This window comes from Macrobrachium rosenbergii, chromosome 33 (assembly GCF_040412425.1).
Source record: "Macrobrachium rosenbergii isolate ZJJX-2024 chromosome 33, ASM4041242v1, whole genome shotgun sequence".
Lineage (NCBI taxonomy): Eukaryota > Metazoa > Arthropoda > Malacostraca > Decapoda > Palaemonidae > Macrobrachium > Macrobrachium rosenbergii.
The window spans coordinates 11,019,642-11,039,669 of record NC_089773.1 but is presented as its reverse complement, the minus strand read 5'-3'; the positions used below and the strand labels follow the sequence as shown (position 1 = coordinate 11,039,669).

Here is a 20,028-nt window from a genome sequence, read left to right as displayed (position 1 = left end):
CAATGTCTGGATCTAGTATGGGTGCAATGTATCAAGTGTTCCTTATTTTTTCATCTGAAACACATGAAATACCTATATTTTTTTATTTCAGCAGACTCCTATTCGCCCCCTCCTCTTCCCAGCCAAGGTTAGGGTAGAAGAATTGTTAGGCTATAGTCCTATATTATATTGAACTTTTAAAGGTACTCTAGGTCAGAAGACGTAGTAGGTCAGGGCCAGGCCAGGTAAGGGCCACCCAGTGCCCAAGCATATGTTGAGTAGCCTATCAGATTTGCAAAGGTAGGTTAGGCTGCATCCTTGTATTTCATTACTGCTACAGTAATAGCATTCTCAGTCAGGTTGCGGGGCAAAAGAATAATCCAGGCCATGACCAGGTAGGGGACCGATGCCCTAGGTTATGTTATAATGCAAATCTGTAGCTCCTTACTAAGTTTTCAAACTCTATAAAGTATGGACTTTGTATACTTGCAAGTAATCATGCTGTGATAAATGAATTTCCTACTTTTCTGCCACGGCACTTGTTTTTCCTTTCCCCTCACCCGAAAACCCATTTTCCACTGGGGTCCACAAGCATCGCTGGATATGCCTCTATGCAGGGGCGGGGGATGGAAACAAAAATAGGTGGTCTATACCAACAATAGTGGTAAGAAATGCCTAAAACATGAGACGAAAGTCGGGAAAATGCATGTTATGTATATGCACAGGTATTTAAGTACAAAAGGCTAGTAATAATATCCAGTTAGCCTATGATCAGATATGCTAAACCAATGTAACTTAAGGTCGCTAACCTAGATTAGGAAGTATGTAGACGGCCTAATATTTTCGGGGTAAAATCTGGGTAATTATTTAGCACATACTATTTATTTACCTTAGCCTACTAGCCCCATTATATAATGGAAATTATTTACCCGTTTCATTAATGAGATGTAGCCTTGACTAGGCTTGGATTACGACATGTTTGTAGGAAAAAACATTTAGTCTAGGCTATGCTCAAGTGGAATAAACCTTAAATACCTTAAATACTTCATAAATAACCTAAAAACTAGGGAATGTATGGCGGTCATGATTACATAACTTCACTTAGCCTAGTGTAGGCTAGTACCTAAAATAAAAAAATTTACGAAATTGTTATATAACTTTTTGACATTTTTTATGTTCCTGTGGTATGACCCTTTATTATGTAACAGTATTCACTACAAATCAAGACGTCACTACAAAAATGACAAGCAGTGTTACCAGACATTTTGAGTTACTTACTGTAATAAGTTCATTTTGACTAATAATTGCAGATTTTCTTGAAATTCAAAGGTTCTTTTCTCATTATTCTAATCTGAAGTCGAAGTCAATGATGATATTGGAAATCACATAGTTTCCATTTGCCATTTATTTCGAATTCAGTGATTATTACATTTATGAATTTGCTATATTCTGCACGCAATTTCACTCACTACTAATGATATATAGAACTACATTATTATTATTATTATTATTATTATTATTATTATTCAGGTGAACCCTCTTCATATGGAACAAGCCCATAGGAGACGCTGACCTGAAGATCATTTATCAGAAAACCCAAAAAATGAAGAAATAAATACATAAATAAATAAAAATTTAAGTACATTATTAAAAAGATTAAGTAATATACGGGCAGGAAGAGAGTAAAGCAAGACTTTAAATAATCAAAATGTAGATATTACATTTTAAAAACCATATCTCTTTCATACAAAATCAAATCAAGTAAATGTAACAATTAACTGACAAGAATTACCTTAAGTCTGGATAAAGAATGATAATAATACTAATTAAATTCTCTACTTATTAGCTTTAGGAGGATTTTAAATCATACTTACAGTGCATGGAGGCTGACACCACGGTTCACCATCAATCTGCATCGGGAACTTCTTGCGAGTTCTGATCACTACCGAGGAACACTGGGCAAGGCGGCGACCTGACCCTCTGAGTCCCGTTCTGACCTGACCCATGTGTAGGCAGCTTTCGAAACCAATGACCTCAATCAGCTTGTCCCCAATGTCTGCAATGATTTATTGGTCTGAATCGTTTTTGCATTTGTGTTTTATTCAACGATGAGGCATTTCTCTGCATGCATGAATGCAGTTCAGTCTTTACAAAAGTACTCCTAAGTCTGCGGACTCCACCAGCTACTCTGGTCATGTTGACTGAATACAACTGGTCAGAAAAGTGTCCTAAAACAAAAGGCTACATGAATTAGTGTCCCTCTCTCACCTTAGGGACAACCTCACCTTGGATAGCGGTACTAAGATCAGCCGAAGTGAAGGACGAAGTGGACAGCTCTCTTTCCCTGTCTTTCTTCTTTTTACTCTTGCTGGTCTTGTGTCGTTTCTTCAGGGTGTTGTCGCCCCACATGTTGGAGCCTCCGTGGGTGTAGGGTATGTTCAACAAGGCTATACCCTGTAGCGACGGTCCGTTTGAGAGGTCTAGCGAGACTCCATCGCACTGATGAGAAATTTGGCAGTTTGAGTGGTTGATATTATTTTGACACTAGTTATGACTGTTAGGCAGAGATTTGTGGCTAAATTGTTAATTAATACAACATTCCTGTGGTGTCCCAGGGACACTTGCAAACGGCACACAAGATGGAACATTTGATCACTAAAAGGAACAGAAAAATCTAAAATTTGATTTTAGCAATGTAATTCTTTATATGACACATACTCTTCCTGAAAACAACATAAAATGTTCCATAAACATTCTGTGTTCCATGCTGCTTCACAGAAAGCGTACAACAAGTATACAGGAGGAAAAGTACCAATGACTGAAAAGTTAAAAATGTTTGAAAATGGTCTTTAAATACTTTAATTTCATTTAGACAAGTATTAAATAAAATGAAATGTCACAGAAATGATAAAAATCTACACAGGATGTAACTATCACTGGTTACATAGTTTGAGAAATGTTTCCACATAATGTCTAAACAAACTCCTGACATGATGCAGGCATATTACATGAGCCTTTAATGAATGTGCCACACTCTATTTTGAAGAAAATTAGCAGATTCAAAGGATGGAATAATTAAGATTATGACTGATAAGTTGCTTCATTAATACATGTACCAAATGTTTTTGCCAGTGGTTCCATTACACACACACACACACACACACTTACACACACATTATATATATATATATATATATATATATATATATATATATATATAGTATATATATGGTTTACTTGTTCATTGTGTGAGTTACAGGCATTAAATATATTACAAATTTATTTAGAGAATTGTGACTTAAAGATAACTAAGCTGGACTGACTAAAATCAGCCAATTCTTGTCAGAGCCAGCCTTAAATGATAGCAAATTTTAGTACATGAGGACAGGGTTTCAGATTCAACAGAACGCAAGCAGCAAGCAACGCATCTCCTTACAAATTACATGTCTGCTGTATCCAAGCAAATAGTTTTTTTTATACAAAATCAAAACTGCTTCAGCTACTCACCATTATATCAATATCTTCGTGAAGATTTTTACAGGACGCGGCAAAGGTTTCGGACGTGGCATATTCAAAGTACCATAACTTATTTTTCATGCGGCTGTTGAACTTCTCCGGATTCCTCTCTCTCTCAAGATGGAATTTAACACAAATAGCAGCATCCTGTTAATAACACTTAAATTATTACTGCTTATATATACTTATATACATGCAATATATGTATGCAGAGATGGGGACAGGGTGGCTAAAACTAAAGCGTGGTTATGTTGTGAGCATGGGACCCTACCTAAAGAGCCAGCCAGTTTTTATAGTAAATAATAATTTCCAGCAGTCTTAACACATACAAGTTATCTCACTGCTACAGAAAGTGTACCACAGAAAATGTACCACAAAAATGTACCACAGAAAATGTACTGCTGACTATTTGTTTACAGGGTATTTCTGTGTGAAAAAGGTTTAAACTTTTGATTTAAGTGAAAGTCTTGAGAAACCAGTGCTTATTCCATCATACAATTTATTCCTTTTCATAACAAAACTTCTCCGAGTCTGTATAAAAGCAGCATTTTACTTACCACGCCTATACTGAAGTAATTGTTGATGATGTTATAAGGGATCTTGTCTCCAACTTTGTCGATATCATCTTGTGTACCCGTCTGCTCAGAGACTTCAATGTGCCATCTGTCCATCATGACTACAGAAGATTTTTCTATTTTCTTTTTGGGAGATAAAAGAAAAAATGGTTATGTACTTATAAGTTAAGTAGTTATTGCAACTAACATGCCAGGCTATGTACCCTACCTTCAAGCAAGCTATTCAATAATAAAATTTGATTATTTTAATCTTTGTTCGACTTTAGCTACAATCCATTCTATCCATATCCCTTTATTTTGTAAACAATTCAGTAATAAAACTAGATTATACTAATTGTTATTCTATTTTTGCTACAAACAGCTCTACCAATATCCCTTTATTCTTTCATAGTGTTGTTGCCAATTCCTAAATCCTCCTTTTTGTTAAAAAATGTCTAAGTGTTGAGTTTCAAAAACTTTAATCAAGCCATCTATAATGTTCACCTCTTTGTACACGAATATAAACAGTACATAGTCACGATCATCTAATCTGAAAACTGACATGGTGTTGTTACCAATTCCTGAATTCTCCTTTTTGTAGAAAAATTTCAGTCTCGAATTCGAAGGAACTTAATCTAGTCTGAAATGGTCGCCCTAAGCACACTACTATGTATGGTACATAGACACAGCCATCTAACTTGAAAACTGCCAAAAGGACCCTGTACAGTACAACAGGGCCTCCTTACCTTCAGAACTTTATGTAGGCTCTCTCCTTCGTAACCACCACCCCAGCGCAGACAACGCGCTAGGTCATTGCCAGTTCCCAAAGGAATAATACCAATGCACGGAGACTCTGTCCACTGGATTTTGTCTGCAATGAATGATGCAACTTCTTTTAGGAGTCATCAGTGACAAGGGCTGATATAAATATTAAGAAAAAGAAACAATAAGGCTTTTGAGTATGGTGATAATGCTTCAATTTAAAAATGGCCATAAATATTAAAAAAGAAGAAACAATAAGGTTTTTCAATTTGAGGATCATACTTCAATCATACTTTATATTATGTATAGTATCAATGTGTTTCTGAATGTGACAGGAATACTTTACCTTCCAGTGGTAATTTTCATATTTAAATTTGTGACTCAAGAAATTTAATTGAGAAATTTACCCATCTGCTCAAGTATCCAGCCGATGGTACCGTCTCCTCCACAGACAATCACTCTGACGTTTGGCACATCCTTAAACAGCTGAAGGCCGGGCATTGGGCCGTCCTTGGCCAAGTTGTAAACTTGGCGTGGGTTTAGCAGGTACTGTGGAAATATGGAAAAATGTTAGAAATACTGTATTAATTGTTATGTACTGAAGTGATGTTTCATTGACTGCCCTGATATCAAGCAAGACCACAAAAGCCTTGAACTGGAACATTTCAATTGAGATTGTACACTTATTCATTATCAAAGGCAAGACAACAAAAAGGAATCCCTGTACTTAAGTAAGCCTGCAAAAAGGAACCCCTGTACTTAAGTAAGCCTGCAAAAAGGAATCCCTGTACTTAAGTAACTAAAAAAAAATGATTCTCCTGCTTTAGATAACTATACATTACAGATAATAGGATTTTTTCTTGAAGGACTTACCTGAAACTTCCTGAGAATCCTGGCTCCCTGTCTCCCGCCACTTTTGGGGTTGACAAAGACGGCCAGTGGCCTAGTGCCAGGCAGAGGTGTGATTTGGAAAGACATCGGGGATGATACCTGGCAAGGCGAGGAACTCAAGATGAAGGTGGGTCCAGAATATAACATGAGAGAAAATTAAAAATTCCAGAAGACTAAGACTTTAAGCTGCCACTTTTAAATTTTGTTTTTGTTATTTCAGAAAGAGATTAAGAATGATTTACTTTAGACATCCACTTTACCTTCAGTTTATAAAACAAGGTTTCAATTCTCCTCATCTTGTATTCCTTTGATTCTCCTTCAGTTACAAGAAACTTAAACTGAATTAAACATATCATGTATCATGACCCTACATTAATTGTTCTTATCTTTCCCAAACCATGGATATTTATGGGAGCCATCCAATTAGTGTTAGAAACATTTGGTAAAGGTGTATCAAAACCAGCGACCCCAACTAGGGATTGGGCAGGAAAGAAGAGGAAAAAGAATTTTTCGAAGCTCTGTCTTCATAAGAAATTTTGAATTATATTTTGGAAACATTATTTAATTATGATGTATGAATTCTCACAGCAATGGCGTGGTTTGCAAATATGACTTTGTCAATACTAATTTTATCTTTGCTTTACTAGAGTAACTGAATGAAAGGCTGGTATTTGGCAACAACTGAGATGCGTTCTGTTTTACCGACATTTTGAAATGAGTGATGTCACACTCCGTAAGGTTTAAGAAAAAACTATCTCATGAAACGCAGGAAATTCCAGACCGCTACAACAACATGTACTTGGTAATCCTCTCTAAGTTTCTAACTGAAAACTTACAGTTCCTTCACTCAGTCCACCCGGGGTAGACTCTGATCGATGCAAATCCTTCTTCTCTTTGGTGATGGATCTCTGTCGGTCAAGAATGATGGGACATATTGCCGTTGGCGGAAGGACGTGAATTCTGTGTTCGCCAAAAGTGCATTCCGGTTTCACCTGCGAGGCGCATCTGTTATGCAGCTGTAAATATGAAAGGTGTTAATGTTAATCTTAGTAGTTTTGCAACCTAGTGTGTAAAAAGAGTATGATTTAACAATTGAAATCTCAGAGAGATTCCTGTGCTTACAGTAATGAAGGAAGTCAATATTTGTACGTACAGTTAATAGCATGGACACATGTGAAAAGAAGACATCAGAGTAGAGAGAATAACAAATAAGTAATAGATACTGATCAAATTTACATACAAAGGCAGCAATACAAATAAGGATTATTAAGGTACTGCAGAATGCTACCTTGAAGCAGCAGTACAGGTTATCTTAAACATAATACCACTAGGGAGACAATTCCATAGTTTTACAGAAAAAGAAATAATGTTTTTGGTTACAGGGAGAGAGACAAATAATCCCTCAACAGAAAATAGTCATTGATGTTCTGCCAAGTGTGTGATACATGCCAATTCCTGCAGTACAGAAAAAATCCTGTAATGGTCAAGATACATGTTTAAATTGTAATACTCCACCTTTCAGAAGTGACTCACCCTCAGATGACACCACCTGCAATGTAGCCCAGTGATGCCGTTGTAACTTTTGATGGTCTTCTTGCATCGTGTGCATTTCCCAGGACAGTTGCCTTCCACCCAGTGATGCAACATGGAATGGGAGGTTCTCTTGCTCTTGACGTACGTTGCGATGCAAGAGGCTGGTGCTCTCTGGACACACCTTTCGTGGACTGTGTACTTACAGACTGCGAAGCGATGGAGGAAGTTTCCATCAGTCTAAGTTATCGTATTACTCAAATTTTAGGTCTTTGATTATTTCATACCAATAAAGTCACCATTCTCAGTCACTAAATTATTCTGTAAACTGCATTACTGCGTTCCACTCTCAAATGAAACCTTTTCGTAGTATCTAAGACAATAACTTGAAATTGTCAAAATGGAGTGTTGACAATACTTACAAACACATGAAAGACCTTTCTTTCCAAGTCCCATTAGCATATTCAGGCAGAGATTACAATAAGCCGGTTTGCTGAAGTGTTTTAGTCTCCAAACATGGTTCCCATCTTCTTTCATATTCTGGAAGAAGGAAAACGGAAATGATTTAGTGGGTGAATGAAGCAGTCATTTTAAGGAACACAAAAGGAAGAAGTTTCTTGATGTAATTAATAGAACTGTGTTAGTCTTAAACTTACAACAATGCAATCATTTTTAAAACAATGGTCATTATATTCTGTGGAAGCTTGTTGTGCAATTTAACAACTATTGAAGAGTGAGCCATTAAATTCTCCTTCATTCTTAAGAACTATAAAATAATAAAAACATTTCCGTTGCCTGCTTACAGTGTCAAGACCCAATAGCACCAAGAGTGGGATAGTTGTCATTCCGCCTCTCTTCCATTCCTCCAAGGACACCGTTCCGTCATTGTCATAGTCTATCTCAGCCATCATGTCTGTCAGGATCTGGAAAAGAATGTGTAAAGCATGGATTGTTCAGTAGGCTATACCATATGTGCACATCTTTTGCAAAATGTGTCACAAATCACTTCAGGAGGACATACTGTGCTTCTGAGTCTACTACAAATAGCTGCAGTACACTTTATTAACTTTTTTGCACTTTGATATCTACAAGGTTTGTTGCAAATCACTTTAGTACACTTGTGTTGTCTACAACTGTGGTTGTAAGTACCATTTGCACTTTTCCCATCTGTTACAACTGAAGGTGAGGACATTTGTAAACAGTTCTAATTGCTTGTAGGTTATATTTTAGGAACTGAATTGAAATGAATATAGAATTTAAGCCAAAGGCCAATCACTGGGACTTATGAGGTCATTCAGTGCAGAACCAGAAATTGACAGTAAAAGTTTTAAAAGTGTAACAGGAGAAAAGCCTCGCAGTTGCACTGTGTCAATTGTTAGGAGAGGTTGGAAAGTAAGATGGAAGAAAGAGAATATAAAAGGAGGTACAATAAAAGAGGTTAGTTTTAAGCCACGACCACCTAACTAGCATGGATAACAGTACCTATTTTCTGATAATTTCACGATAAGAACCTAATACGCAAGTGCCAAGTGCTCAAAATTCACTTACAGGTCTCAGCTCCGTGACGTCCCATCCCAGGTAATCTGCCACTTGAATCATCTGCGTCACAATACAGTCCATCTCCTGAGGAAGAAATGGTGGGTGACGTTGGTGTCATTATGAGGACTATTCGTTTTCACCTGTGCGTTGTTCTACGTGATGTATTGGTTTAACCTGTCTGAATTACAGCTGAAAATACTTTTTTAGATTTATTATTTATAGGAAATATGTGTTTTACTCCTGAATAAATTACACTAATCAAGTTATTGGTATTTTATATTTCTGTTTTTAAGTGATTGGGGAAACTGTTCAGCTGTAGTCAGGAGTTTTTTTTTTTTATGGTAAGTGCCTTTAATGAATATAGTACTTGTTTGATATACTATATACATACTATATAAATACATATAATGGTGGATATTTACAGGGTTATGATTACTAATATTAAGGAAGATATAATGCACAGTTGAAGTAATATAATGGCCTGTGCAAGAAGCAAAAATTAAGATTAATTATGGACAAAAACAGCAAGGTTACAAAATGAGGTGAATACTTACATTGGTATCAAGAACGCCATTGCCATCAGTGTCGTACAATCGAAACATAACTGGAAAATTGAGGAGAGAGTTATTTTAGCAAACACTCATGTGTGTATATAAATACACAAAGACACTCTTGTGTACATCACACAAGCACACAAACTCAAACTCAAGTGTTATGCCTGCAACCTAGTAGCATTTGGATACAACCAAGCAGTCACACCTTCTTAGATCTACTTACTCAGTCGTCTCTCTCTCTCTCTCTCTCTCTCTCTCTCTCTCTCTCTCTCTCTCTCTCTCTCTCTCTCTCTCTCTCTCTCTCTCTTCATAAGACACAAGCTGGGTCTGCTTGTGCATGTGTCAACATTAAGACATATCAAAAGTATTCAAATATATATATATATATATATATTGTGAAAGGAAGAAGGGAGAGATGGAGAGAGTTGCAAGAATGATTGCGGTACATCACTCATACTGAACCCTTTAAAAAGAATTCTAAAGGCAGATGCTTAAAACTAAACACATACATACACTGTAATTCTAAAACAACTGATCGAAAAAGGTACTGTACTGTACTGTACTCTACTTACATTCCAGTTTATCTTCTGGTCTGCCTCCTTCCAGCAACGTTAAATAACATATGATATCCTTTAGGCTGACACGTACTGTGTGGACCTCGATACTGCTCGATTTTCTTACGAGTTGCTTAATTTCTGTCGAATCAACACGAGAACAACAGATCATGTGGGCGAAGAATGTGTGTGCGTTGAGGGAATTGAAAGATGGATTCTAAATCTTACCGTCCTGGGGTATGAACTTGCAATACCCTAACCTACACAGTAACCTTCCTAACCAAACCTGACAAGGTGAAGGATTGTTAGGTGGGGATACCCTAACTGCAGTAACCTTCTTAACCTAACCTAACAAAGTACAGCATCATTTGGTGGAATTTTGGTCTCTGGACTTTGAAGCTTCAAGGTTTATCTCTGCCCTGAGAGGTACAAAGGTACTGAGTTTTCCTCCCAGGATGGTAAGGCTTTGAACCCTGCTACACTAGATACATGCTACCAAGTCTGATTTCTCTTAAGGACACAATCTTGTAATATACTGTACTAAATTAATATTATTAACTCTTTAAGAAGCTAAGCATTGTACATAAGATCTACTTTACATTAAAGTGTATCTGTTTTCTTAACCAGCCTCAAATAACTAAATATCTTTCACAATTTCCAGTACTCAAAAACACTCAGTTACTGTTTACATCAAATCAATTATCAGAGAGGAAAAGTATCTACTTCAGAAAACAAAACAAGAAAACTACTATGAAAATACACAGGAACTTTTGGGCATCTTACCTTCCAGTTTTCCATTAGTAACTAAAAGGGAATTATTGGACTTTTTTGAGGAAGATCTAGACATCTGTGAATGGGATGGGGAAGAGTCTGTACTTTTTTCAACCTTTGTGTCAGTATAGCTGTTGGTCTGAGTCACTGTCACAACTGGGTGGACACATGCACCTATGCTACCTAGGGGAAGGGAAAGAAAATAAGAGACGTGACATAGACACTCTCAGCGGAGCTTGTAGTTTTGTAGTGGTGACTGATGTTGCTGTTGTTTGGTTAGGCTGGCTCTGCGCAAGAGCACAGACTCTTACCCAGAGGTCAGCCCACTGGTGCGGGTGAAACCTGGACTCTGCCAAACAAGCCTCCATGGACTGTCTTGGAGATTGTCAAAGGTTATTTTGTGATAACTATGAAAAGAGAGCTTCTTATTAGGACGTTTTAAGATATGGGGAACTTATGGTTTGATTAAATTCAAGGGTGAGTTTATTTTTTTTATTTTTATTTTCAAGATTATCATTGTTCTGTGTTATGCAGACCTTTTGGCCTTTATTTTTCCTACATCAGTAATTGTCATTTATTGATTTATTGGTTTAAAATCCTGGTTGCCATGATATCTACGGCTGAATTTAAAGTTAACTTGTACACAGGTTCTTATGGGTTGCATCAACTATCATGTTACCTGCTCAAATGGAAAGACATCCCTTACAAGGAATCACAATGTTAGCAGTTGTCCCAACTCTCAATACAATGCTACCACCACGATTTTACTTTCAGGGCCATTTTCAAACCAGGTCAGAGCTGACCCCAGGCGTGATAGCGAGGGACTACTCAGAATCAAATGAGTAAATTTAATGCTTCAACCCGAATTAGCAGCGACACCTCACGGGAATGAATTTGTCACAGGAAACTATACCAGTCATAAAAGGTTTTATTTTTTCAAAATGTTTAATTCTGAAAATTACTTTGTTTCAAATAAAATCACAAATGTAAGGCAAAAATGTTATAAACTATTGGAAAATGAGAGGGAAAATCTGCTTTCATAATGGATAAAACAGTGAGCCCTTAGGTTCATGTAAGTGCAAACGCTTCCAGAAAGAAAAAAAATAAATGCCATTTGAGTACTAACCAATTAAGACCAAGTAAAACTTTACTTTAGATGAATACTTCTTTGTCGTAAAAGGATACACGTAGCCTAGGCACAAGCCCTAGGTTAGGTTAGGTTGGGCTTTAGAGCAAATTTACTTTGTTTTCCCCCAATACCTTCTGAAACTTTACTTACGGAACCATACCCAATTACGTGCACCACTAAAGTGAAGTTTTACGAAGACTAGAATATACCTCAGAGAAAATAACCACTTGAAAGAGGAACTTGTATCGCACACACATCAAGGGCAAAGGTATTGTTGGCTTCCAACACATCCATGTGTCTTTCTGAATGAACTAGTTATTGGGATACAGTAACAATAGACATTACATTCATGAAGGGGGGGGAGGACAGCAGACAAGGTGATGACTGTTTAGACCTTAAGGTCAGGAGTAAAGGTCCCAACAGATCTTTGTAATCAAGTAAAACATAACTCTTTTTTTTTTTAAATAGAAGAATTTCAATAACTTTTTTAAACAGACTTACCATTTTGGTATTGTGTGCAAAAGAGATATTAAAGTATCGTATCAATAACACTCATATTTTAGAAGTTTTCCTGCTAACCGAGATAATACAGTGATTAGAATGTGAATTTTATAATGCATTTTTTAAGGATCCTTGGACCGCATGTCATCAATACCTCAAAACATGACAAACATTAGTTCTTTTTTTTTTTTGCCAGCTTTAGCCTACAATTCCCTTGAGTTGTGAAAAGAAATAACATCATAACTGGGCTGTTATGCAAGTGAAATGAAAATCTGCTTTTATGAAATGCAAAATGTAGCCAGTATTAAGGATTTGCACATTCTGCTCTTCAGAAAATATTCCATAGTTACAGGCTAAGAAATCTAGTAAACAAGAGAGCAATGAATATGGGGATTTACTGTATATATATATTCATTTGTAATTTTTGTATCAAGCCTCTTAAAAGATTAGATTTATATTACCCTCTGATGATCTGAAAGTCAGAAGTCTTATATTTTCTTATTTCTACTAATATTCACAAAGTTGGTAAAACGTGTGCCATCTTCAAATCTCTCCAATCAGGATTGGCTATTTTTCTCATTACTGTACTTTTACTATTTACCAGACAAATGCTAAATGCCTTTTAGTATATCACTCCAAAGATGGAAGGGGTATTCCGTAAAACAAAGCCTCTTGCAAAATCCTAACAACATCTTTCATACCAGTTAACGCCTAGCTCTTCACTGACACCACACATATGATGTTATTTTAGCACCAAGTTTGTTTATATAGACACAAAGCCCACATCATCAAAAGAGAGTTGCTGCCAATTACCATTTCTCATACCTGTGCGAGTCCGGCTTGAGGCTTCGGAGTCCGAACGGTTGTGGCCGAGAGAGGAAAACTTCTCGGTCAAGCCATGAAGCTTGTCGGCCAGACTGCCGCCACCCCCGGCACTACTTCCAGTGCCTCCTCCGCCAGAGAGGCTCTCGCCCACAGCGCAGGTGGCTAGGTTGCTGATGGAGCCTCCAGACGTATTGTGGGAGGTGATGGGGGCACACGCAGTAGCTGAAGACATCACCGCCATTTCCTTAGAGGAAGATTCGTTGTAAGTCTTGTCCAGGAAAAATCTACAATAAATTTGGCTGTTGCTGAAGTACCAGATGCATAGAACCCTTGGTATTCACTGGGGTCACATTCATAAGACTGTGGTGAGCAGCGCAATTCTTTAAAGAAGTGGGGTCACCCATTACAGAAACTCTCAACACAATGTAAGTGTAAGGGGAAATTCTGGGTTTATTGTACTTGAATAGACTGTGAATGGCTAAGAATACAGAGTAGGCACAGGCAATTTTTTTTCCAAAATGCACGAGGGGGGGGATAAAATGGCCCAAAATACTTGCAGCATGTTGGATGAATGTACATACTCTACATATAAATACATAAGGGGTGGGTTTAAGTAAGTTCAGTGCAGGGGCAGTACCAGGTAAAATTTTATTTCAGTTGCAACTTTTGCCCAGACAGCAATGAAACGGCTAGACCTGAGGTCTAATTCGTGTTTCCCATGGCTACCTGATAAATGTGAGAAGTTCGTTTCTTTTCCCTAGCCTCTGAATGAGAGCAAACAGTCAAACTAACAAGCGCAACTAAAAGTAAACTTTTACACGGTACCTTCCTGGTTCCTGATTGCAAGCAGTTTTGGTCTGATGTGCTATGTCAAGAAGTGCATATGTTGTGGAATTACTCCTGGCAACAAAAAATATTTTGCGTATTATCAAGCAACAAATGGTTGTTCTAATGCAAAAAAAAAGCCATGAAAATGTTTTGTACAATTGAATTACTCTTATTTTCATGAAGGGAAATGTTTCCGAATGGTGGGAAAGGGTACGGTAACATAACATTGTATCAGTGAATATTGGGGGTTGACTGTATACATATACAATATTCAATTTCACTTTTATAAAAATTTTATTTCTACAGCAATGGAATATTTACACCAAGAAATTTGTTACACAACAAAAAAGAGAAGGCCAAGATTAAGAGTAGGTTTTTACCATCTATCATCCCTTCGTATTCTATTCTCTCACATTAACCCTCTTTCACAACAAAACCTTCACTGCATATCTCTTCCCTGCCTTGCATTCCACTGCCATACAAGTGAATTTACTCTGGTGAAGAGCGAAAGCAATGCAGGTAAGCAGAGCTTGTCTCAGAACACAAATTCCTTCTCTATAAAAGTACGATATAACAGTTCCGTTGTGCTGTTAAATTTTATATTCTCTTTCCCTCCTTATATAAAGTGAAAGGGAACATTTCTAAGCATTCATAACGGTTCGCCAGTTTCTGTAATCATACCCCTCTTCATTTCTCTACTGTTACCTCCAGTGCAACTGTCTCTTCAATTCCATCTGTTCACCTGACGCTTCTGGATACAAACTCCCAACTTTACATCTTCTAATTTCTCGCCTCAGTTGAGAGATGAGAGATACCCACTTTCCCTCCCCTTGGTTCTTGCACTGACTTCGCTTTATTCGTGTTCTGTGGCACTGTCCTTCAGATAATTCATGATTTCTTGAAGCCTAGCAATGCCTGATTCTAAACAGACCATACATTGTTACATACTGTCTCCTACCTTGAAGTTTTCCTAATGCTATCTCTTAATTCTTTTACTGTGCATAGAATAGAACAATACATAAAGTTCAAGTCTTTGGTTCACTGTCCTTTCTACTTGTGTCTTGGTAGCTCAGTGGGATGGCCACTGACTTCCCACTGGCTGTCAGAAGTCCTAATCCTGCTCGGGTCTTATATATTTTCCCTGGCACATGATCATTCTGTCCCTGTGAGCTAGAGAAGGGGATTTAGTGGGAGTGCATTGGTCTATCTGATGAGTCATCAGTAGCCATTGCCTTGGTCACCTAGGAACCACGTTGGTGGATGGACAGGGAGCTTTGGAGCTGAGCATATGCATAGTGCATTTTGAAGACTTGTTACTTGTTTCTGCTCCTCGTTGGCAATCTTTAAATAACCATAGAATGCAAGTTACTGTCAGTTGTGTGTCTCACAGATATCTCTTCAGTGACTTGTCATAATTATTGGCCCCATTTAAATACTCTCCCCCTGATATCAAACTGTGTATTTCTACATTTTAAGGTCTTAGTTACTACCCTCTAGTCTAAGCTGAAAGGTCTGGTTTCATCTGAACCAGATATATATGTAGCAGAATATATGTAATAAATCATTCAATTTGTCTATGTCATAACTGCTTTAATGATAGGTATCCTATATCCCTAATTCTTGATGTATCCTACCTTTAAGAACTATCAATCATTTTTGGAAATCTGACCTTATATTTAAGTTACATTTAACAGACCTTCAGTTGTCCAGAGAGCAATTGTCAGTTCTGTGTCATGCTTCTCTTCCTTACTCTTTGAACCATTTTATATTTTATAATGTGATTCTACGCATCCTCTAGGTTTCGAAATTCTTAGTTCATGTCCAGTGACTGTAAAACTGTCTTGAATAACTTCACAAACTCAAATTCTCTTCTTGGTTCAAAAGTGCGTCAAGAATGAAAGGAACCACCCATGAAGAGGCGAGTTGATCAATCTCCTGAACATTCAGAATACATTTGACGATTTCTGTCACAAAACTGAACCTATCTTTAAAAATGTAACAACTCCTCGGCTGACGGTCATTCACTCCCACACCAGCAAGCAGCTATCACCACATTCACAAGAGCTGCTCTCTTCCAGAAAAGAAGTGCCTATCGCGCGCCATTCGTCTTTCAGCGTTCCTCCTCCAACGCACAAGCTGTGTCCTGGACAGATTGAAATCGCTTTAGATGATTTCTTTTCACGTTCTCGGGGGGTCCTTTCTCCCCCTAAGGAAAAACAGCAAAGGGAAAGAGTAAAAACACAGAACTGACGATAATTTTACCTTCTCTGGCAAGGCACTTGAGGGCTGACTTCTAAGGAAGACACAAGGTTGTCTCACCTTGATAGACTTTGGCTCGACAGGTTGCGGTCTTGGACGTTTGACAAAGGAGAGGAAGAGGTGGCGACAGAGTTCCTCTGGAGTCTCCACTTCAAGGTAAGTGTCCATGAACAGTCGGAACCCTTCATAGTCGATGTCCTGCAGCGGGGGCGGGAGTGGGGAAAGGGGGATAAAATGGCGTAACTCCTTGCGAGGAAAATTAAAATTCGAACTCCACTTCAAGATGTGCCCATAAAGAGGCAATGTTCTACAATAAATAAAATTGGTCGAAATCTTTGTCAGTCACCACGATGAGTTTAAGCCTTCAATGATCAATGCCAATGAGAATGAGATAAAAAAAAAATAGATTAAAATGGACGTTCTTCTTAAGGAAAACAGACCTATTAAAGTTATAGATAGCAATAGAACTCTTCTATGACAATTTCAAGGTAACTGTCTATGGAGGGTTGAAGGTGTTTCATAGAGGAAATATTCTTTATTGAGAAAACAAGGAAAATATTACAACAAGATGGAAACAAAGAGGTAGCGACAAATTAAGATCAGGAAAACTTTAAGGTCGATTAATGTATTTGCAATAATAAACTTGAAAACAAGAAAAAACAAAAAACAGAGTAAAGTATCAAAATGGCGGACGTTCAAAGATTGGCTCAACGATTCAGTTTGAAAATACTTGTACCCGGTACCCCGCCAGTGGAAAAACTAAACAAAATGGCGTATAATTTTACAATGAAAACAAAATGTAGGATAACACAATGATGATAACAGAGTTCTTCAGGGGTTCTCATTTCAAGATGGCTGCCTTGTGGCGAGGAAGTAATATATCAAAATGGATCTGTAGCTGAAAACAAGATGGCGGAAAAAATAAATAAGAAGATTCGGAGTCTATATTAGTTAATGTTTAGTAAAAGCATTAAAATGGAGGATTTTGGGAGAAATATAATGGATATACAAAAATAAATGTATAATAATGATGATAATAATAATAATAATAATAATAATAATAATAATAATAATAATAATAATAATAATAATCAATGAATACATCGAAATCTTCTGATGACGTCACACTATTGCTTATATATTAATATTTTACTAATATAACTTCTCATAATATCGGGAGCACGGGAGTAATAATAATAATAATAATAATAATAATAATAATAATAATAATAATAATAATAATAATTGAGAAACAAATCCACGGTTACGTATATGTACAAATGTTTAAAGATAAAACTGTATAGATAGCTTTCGGGAATCTGTACAGATTTATCTTTAAATATATGTATACATATACATAACTGTGGATTTGTTTCTCTATTTTAAGACTCATGCTATTTTGAGTATTTTCAATAATAATAATAATAATAATAATAAATGAATATCCATAATTATGTTTAAGAGTAAAACACTGTATTTTGAGACGCACAGTGACGCACATTTTCGAAATCTCCCATTTTACTGTCGAGTTGAATTGCTTCAAGATCATAAAACAAAATATGAATATTAACTGACGACTTCCGGTCACAGCAGAATGACACAGAGCAGATAATTACTGTACTTACACCATCTAGACTATACTTGGAGAGGGGCCCGCTTCCCGTAAACTCTTGGAGAACATCTTCTAGTTTCTTGTTGGAGTCTGGAAGAAGAAGAAAACAGAGATTGATTCTGGTGAGATAAGACTGGAGAGATGGGTGTCTGATTCTTTTTAGCCTGAGATTAATATTCTGTTTTGTAATAGAATGATTTTGTTGGGTGTTTGAACATGGCTACCCTTCGAGAAATAATTTTCGAGATGGAATACAATAAATCTGAGGGTTTTTTTCTGACAGAGTATTTTACTTTTTAAGGAAAGCTCCTGTTGGGTGTTTCAACATGGCTACCCTTCGAGAAATCCCTTTCAACATGAAATACAATAAATCTGAGGCTTCTTCTGAGAAATTCAGTCAGCTATGTACAAAATTCTCTGTGATTCACTGAAATGACAATAAATAATTCTGAGGAATCTTTTGTTCAAGTAATTTAACGAAATTAAACCTATCTACTGTTTGTCGGAACAAATAATGTTCTGAGATTTTCTTTGAGGAATAAGTTTAGTGACGTTTACAAAAAATTTCTGCTTTGAATGAAACACGACAATTTTGAGGATTCATTTGAACAGTCAATTTTTTTATGTTCAAAAGCTCTGCTGATCGCTGGAATGATACAAATTCTGAAGTTGTACAAAAGCGTTTCCGTTTTTAATTTTCAACTAGAATTATCTTCAAGTTTTCACGTGTCTCTCATACTGAAGGATTTTAATGAAGGCTCTATTTTAATAGATTTTCGAGGACATTGATAAGGCAATTTCTGAAAGTTACTTTAAAAGACAGGGCTTTCCATTTAGCGGACGACTGTCTTCTTAAGTGATACCGGCCTTATGCCAACGAGGATTCTTGTCCCTCTGAACAGCCGTCATCAAAATATCTAGACCTGAGTTTGCGAATTCACCTATCAGTATCTTCGTGATATCTCAACCATTTCTAGATGAATTCCGATCAGATTTCGAGGAGGGGTGGGATATGGGCCAATGATGGGTTGATGAGATTTTGAGATGGAACGGCACGCAAGTTTTTTTTTTCTGGGGGGGGGGGGTAGGGGAAGGGGCTGGGATTTTGGCAGTTTCGTCGTTTCTTAGTTCTGACTTGTACTGATGTTTTCATTTTTACATGAAAGTAGTTATTGATTAAGTACTTTTGATTTATTTACGTTTTAGGACTTTTTTTACATTCTACAGTCGTGTCATATGAATAGTTGCCTATCTTAAATAATAATAATAATAATAATAATAATAATAATAATACCAGCTGCCTGGCAAGACTGGTGTTTCTTATAATAATAATAATAATAATAATAATAATAATAATAATAATAATAATAATAATAATAATAATAATAGCCTGACAAGACTGGTAACCTAAATCACCTTCTCTAGCCCAGGCCTGAAGGCGGCAAGTAAAGAGAAAAGTAGGAAAAGGCAGGCTTAAAAGAATGGAAGATGATTAAAGCTTGGGAACACAGAGTCACAAAGAGAATTCCAAGGTCAGGCAGCAGATGGGAGAGAAGGTGGCCTGAAGGGTGTCACCAGAGAAGGGGAAATGTTCATTAAGCTCAACAGAACACTGGTGTAATTTCTGTAAAATAATACGCAAGTTTTATTTTTTTTCCCGTGTGTAACAATGACAGTCTCTCACCTCTGGCCCCTAAATAAATCCCCTAAATAAGTAAGAGTGATCTTCTTCGAGACGTTACGTACTTAAGGTCTGGAATTGTTGCCTCGACCCTCTCTTATATTACCGTCATAATTCTTTTGTACCATAACAGGATCTCAACAACATACATACATACATACATACATACATACATACATACATACATACATACATACATACATACATACATACATACATGCACATTCAAATATCTAAATGTATTTATAAGTGGAATCACTGTATCTGTTCACTTAAAATTATTAGCACCTATAAGAAGCCACAAAGTCGATGGGTCTACCCCACAGCCTTTGCTCCTATACTGTACAAATCTAATCTTTCTCCATCTCTCTTTAAAAAGTAAATAAACAACGAAATGAATGGGAAAAAACATAGACGAGGAATTTTGGGTCTAAGAGAACGAGGAATAAAGATCACTTTGAATAAATAAAAAGAACTAGACTCGAAAATGAAAGAAAGGTCACACACAAAAAAATAAATAAAATGGGAACCCAGAATTTCCCC

General features: G+C 36.8%; 1 protein-coding gene across 2 annotated transcripts in view; it reads right to left on the bottom strand.

Moving 5' to 3' along the window:
* The window catches only part of Dgk (diacyl glycerol kinase 1), a 74,684-nt gene that overhangs the window by 3,312 nt on the left and 51,344 nt on the right, over nt 1–20,028 (bottom strand). The window contains exons 3-20 of one of the 2 annotated variants that reach the window (XM_067133388.1): nt 17,818–17,894; nt 16,253–16,390; nt 13,106–13,349; nt 10,663–10,833; nt 9,898–10,020; nt 9,326–9,375; nt 8,781–8,855; nt 8,036–8,155; nt 7,655–7,772; nt 7,236–7,441; nt 6,539–6,718; nt 5,685–5,801; nt 5,219–5,360; nt 4,796–4,920; nt 4,053–4,193; nt 3,487–3,642; nt 2,265–2,478; nt 1,854–2,035 (exon numbers count right to left, since the gene is read on the bottom strand). In XM_067133388.1, coding sequence (XP_066989489.1) covers nt 1,854–2,035; nt 2,265–2,478; nt 3,487–3,642; nt 4,053–4,193; nt 4,796–4,920; nt 5,219–5,360; nt 5,685–5,801; nt 6,539–6,718; nt 7,236–7,441; nt 7,655–7,772; nt 8,036–8,155; nt 8,781–8,855; nt 9,326–9,375; nt 9,898–10,020; nt 10,663–10,833; nt 13,106–13,349; nt 16,253–16,390; nt 17,818–17,894 — 2,579 coding nt within the window. Of the gene's footprint in view, nt 1–1,853; nt 2,036–2,264; nt 2,479–3,486; nt 3,643–4,052; nt 4,194–4,795; nt 4,921–5,218; nt 5,361–5,684; nt 5,802–6,538; nt 6,719–7,235; nt 7,442–7,654; nt 7,773–8,035; nt 8,156–8,780; nt 8,856–9,325; nt 9,376–9,897; nt 10,021–10,662; nt 10,834–13,105; nt 13,350–16,195; nt 16,391–17,817; nt 17,895–20,028 lie in introns of both variants that reach the window. The other variant, XM_067133387.1, reaches the window with a different exon arrangement.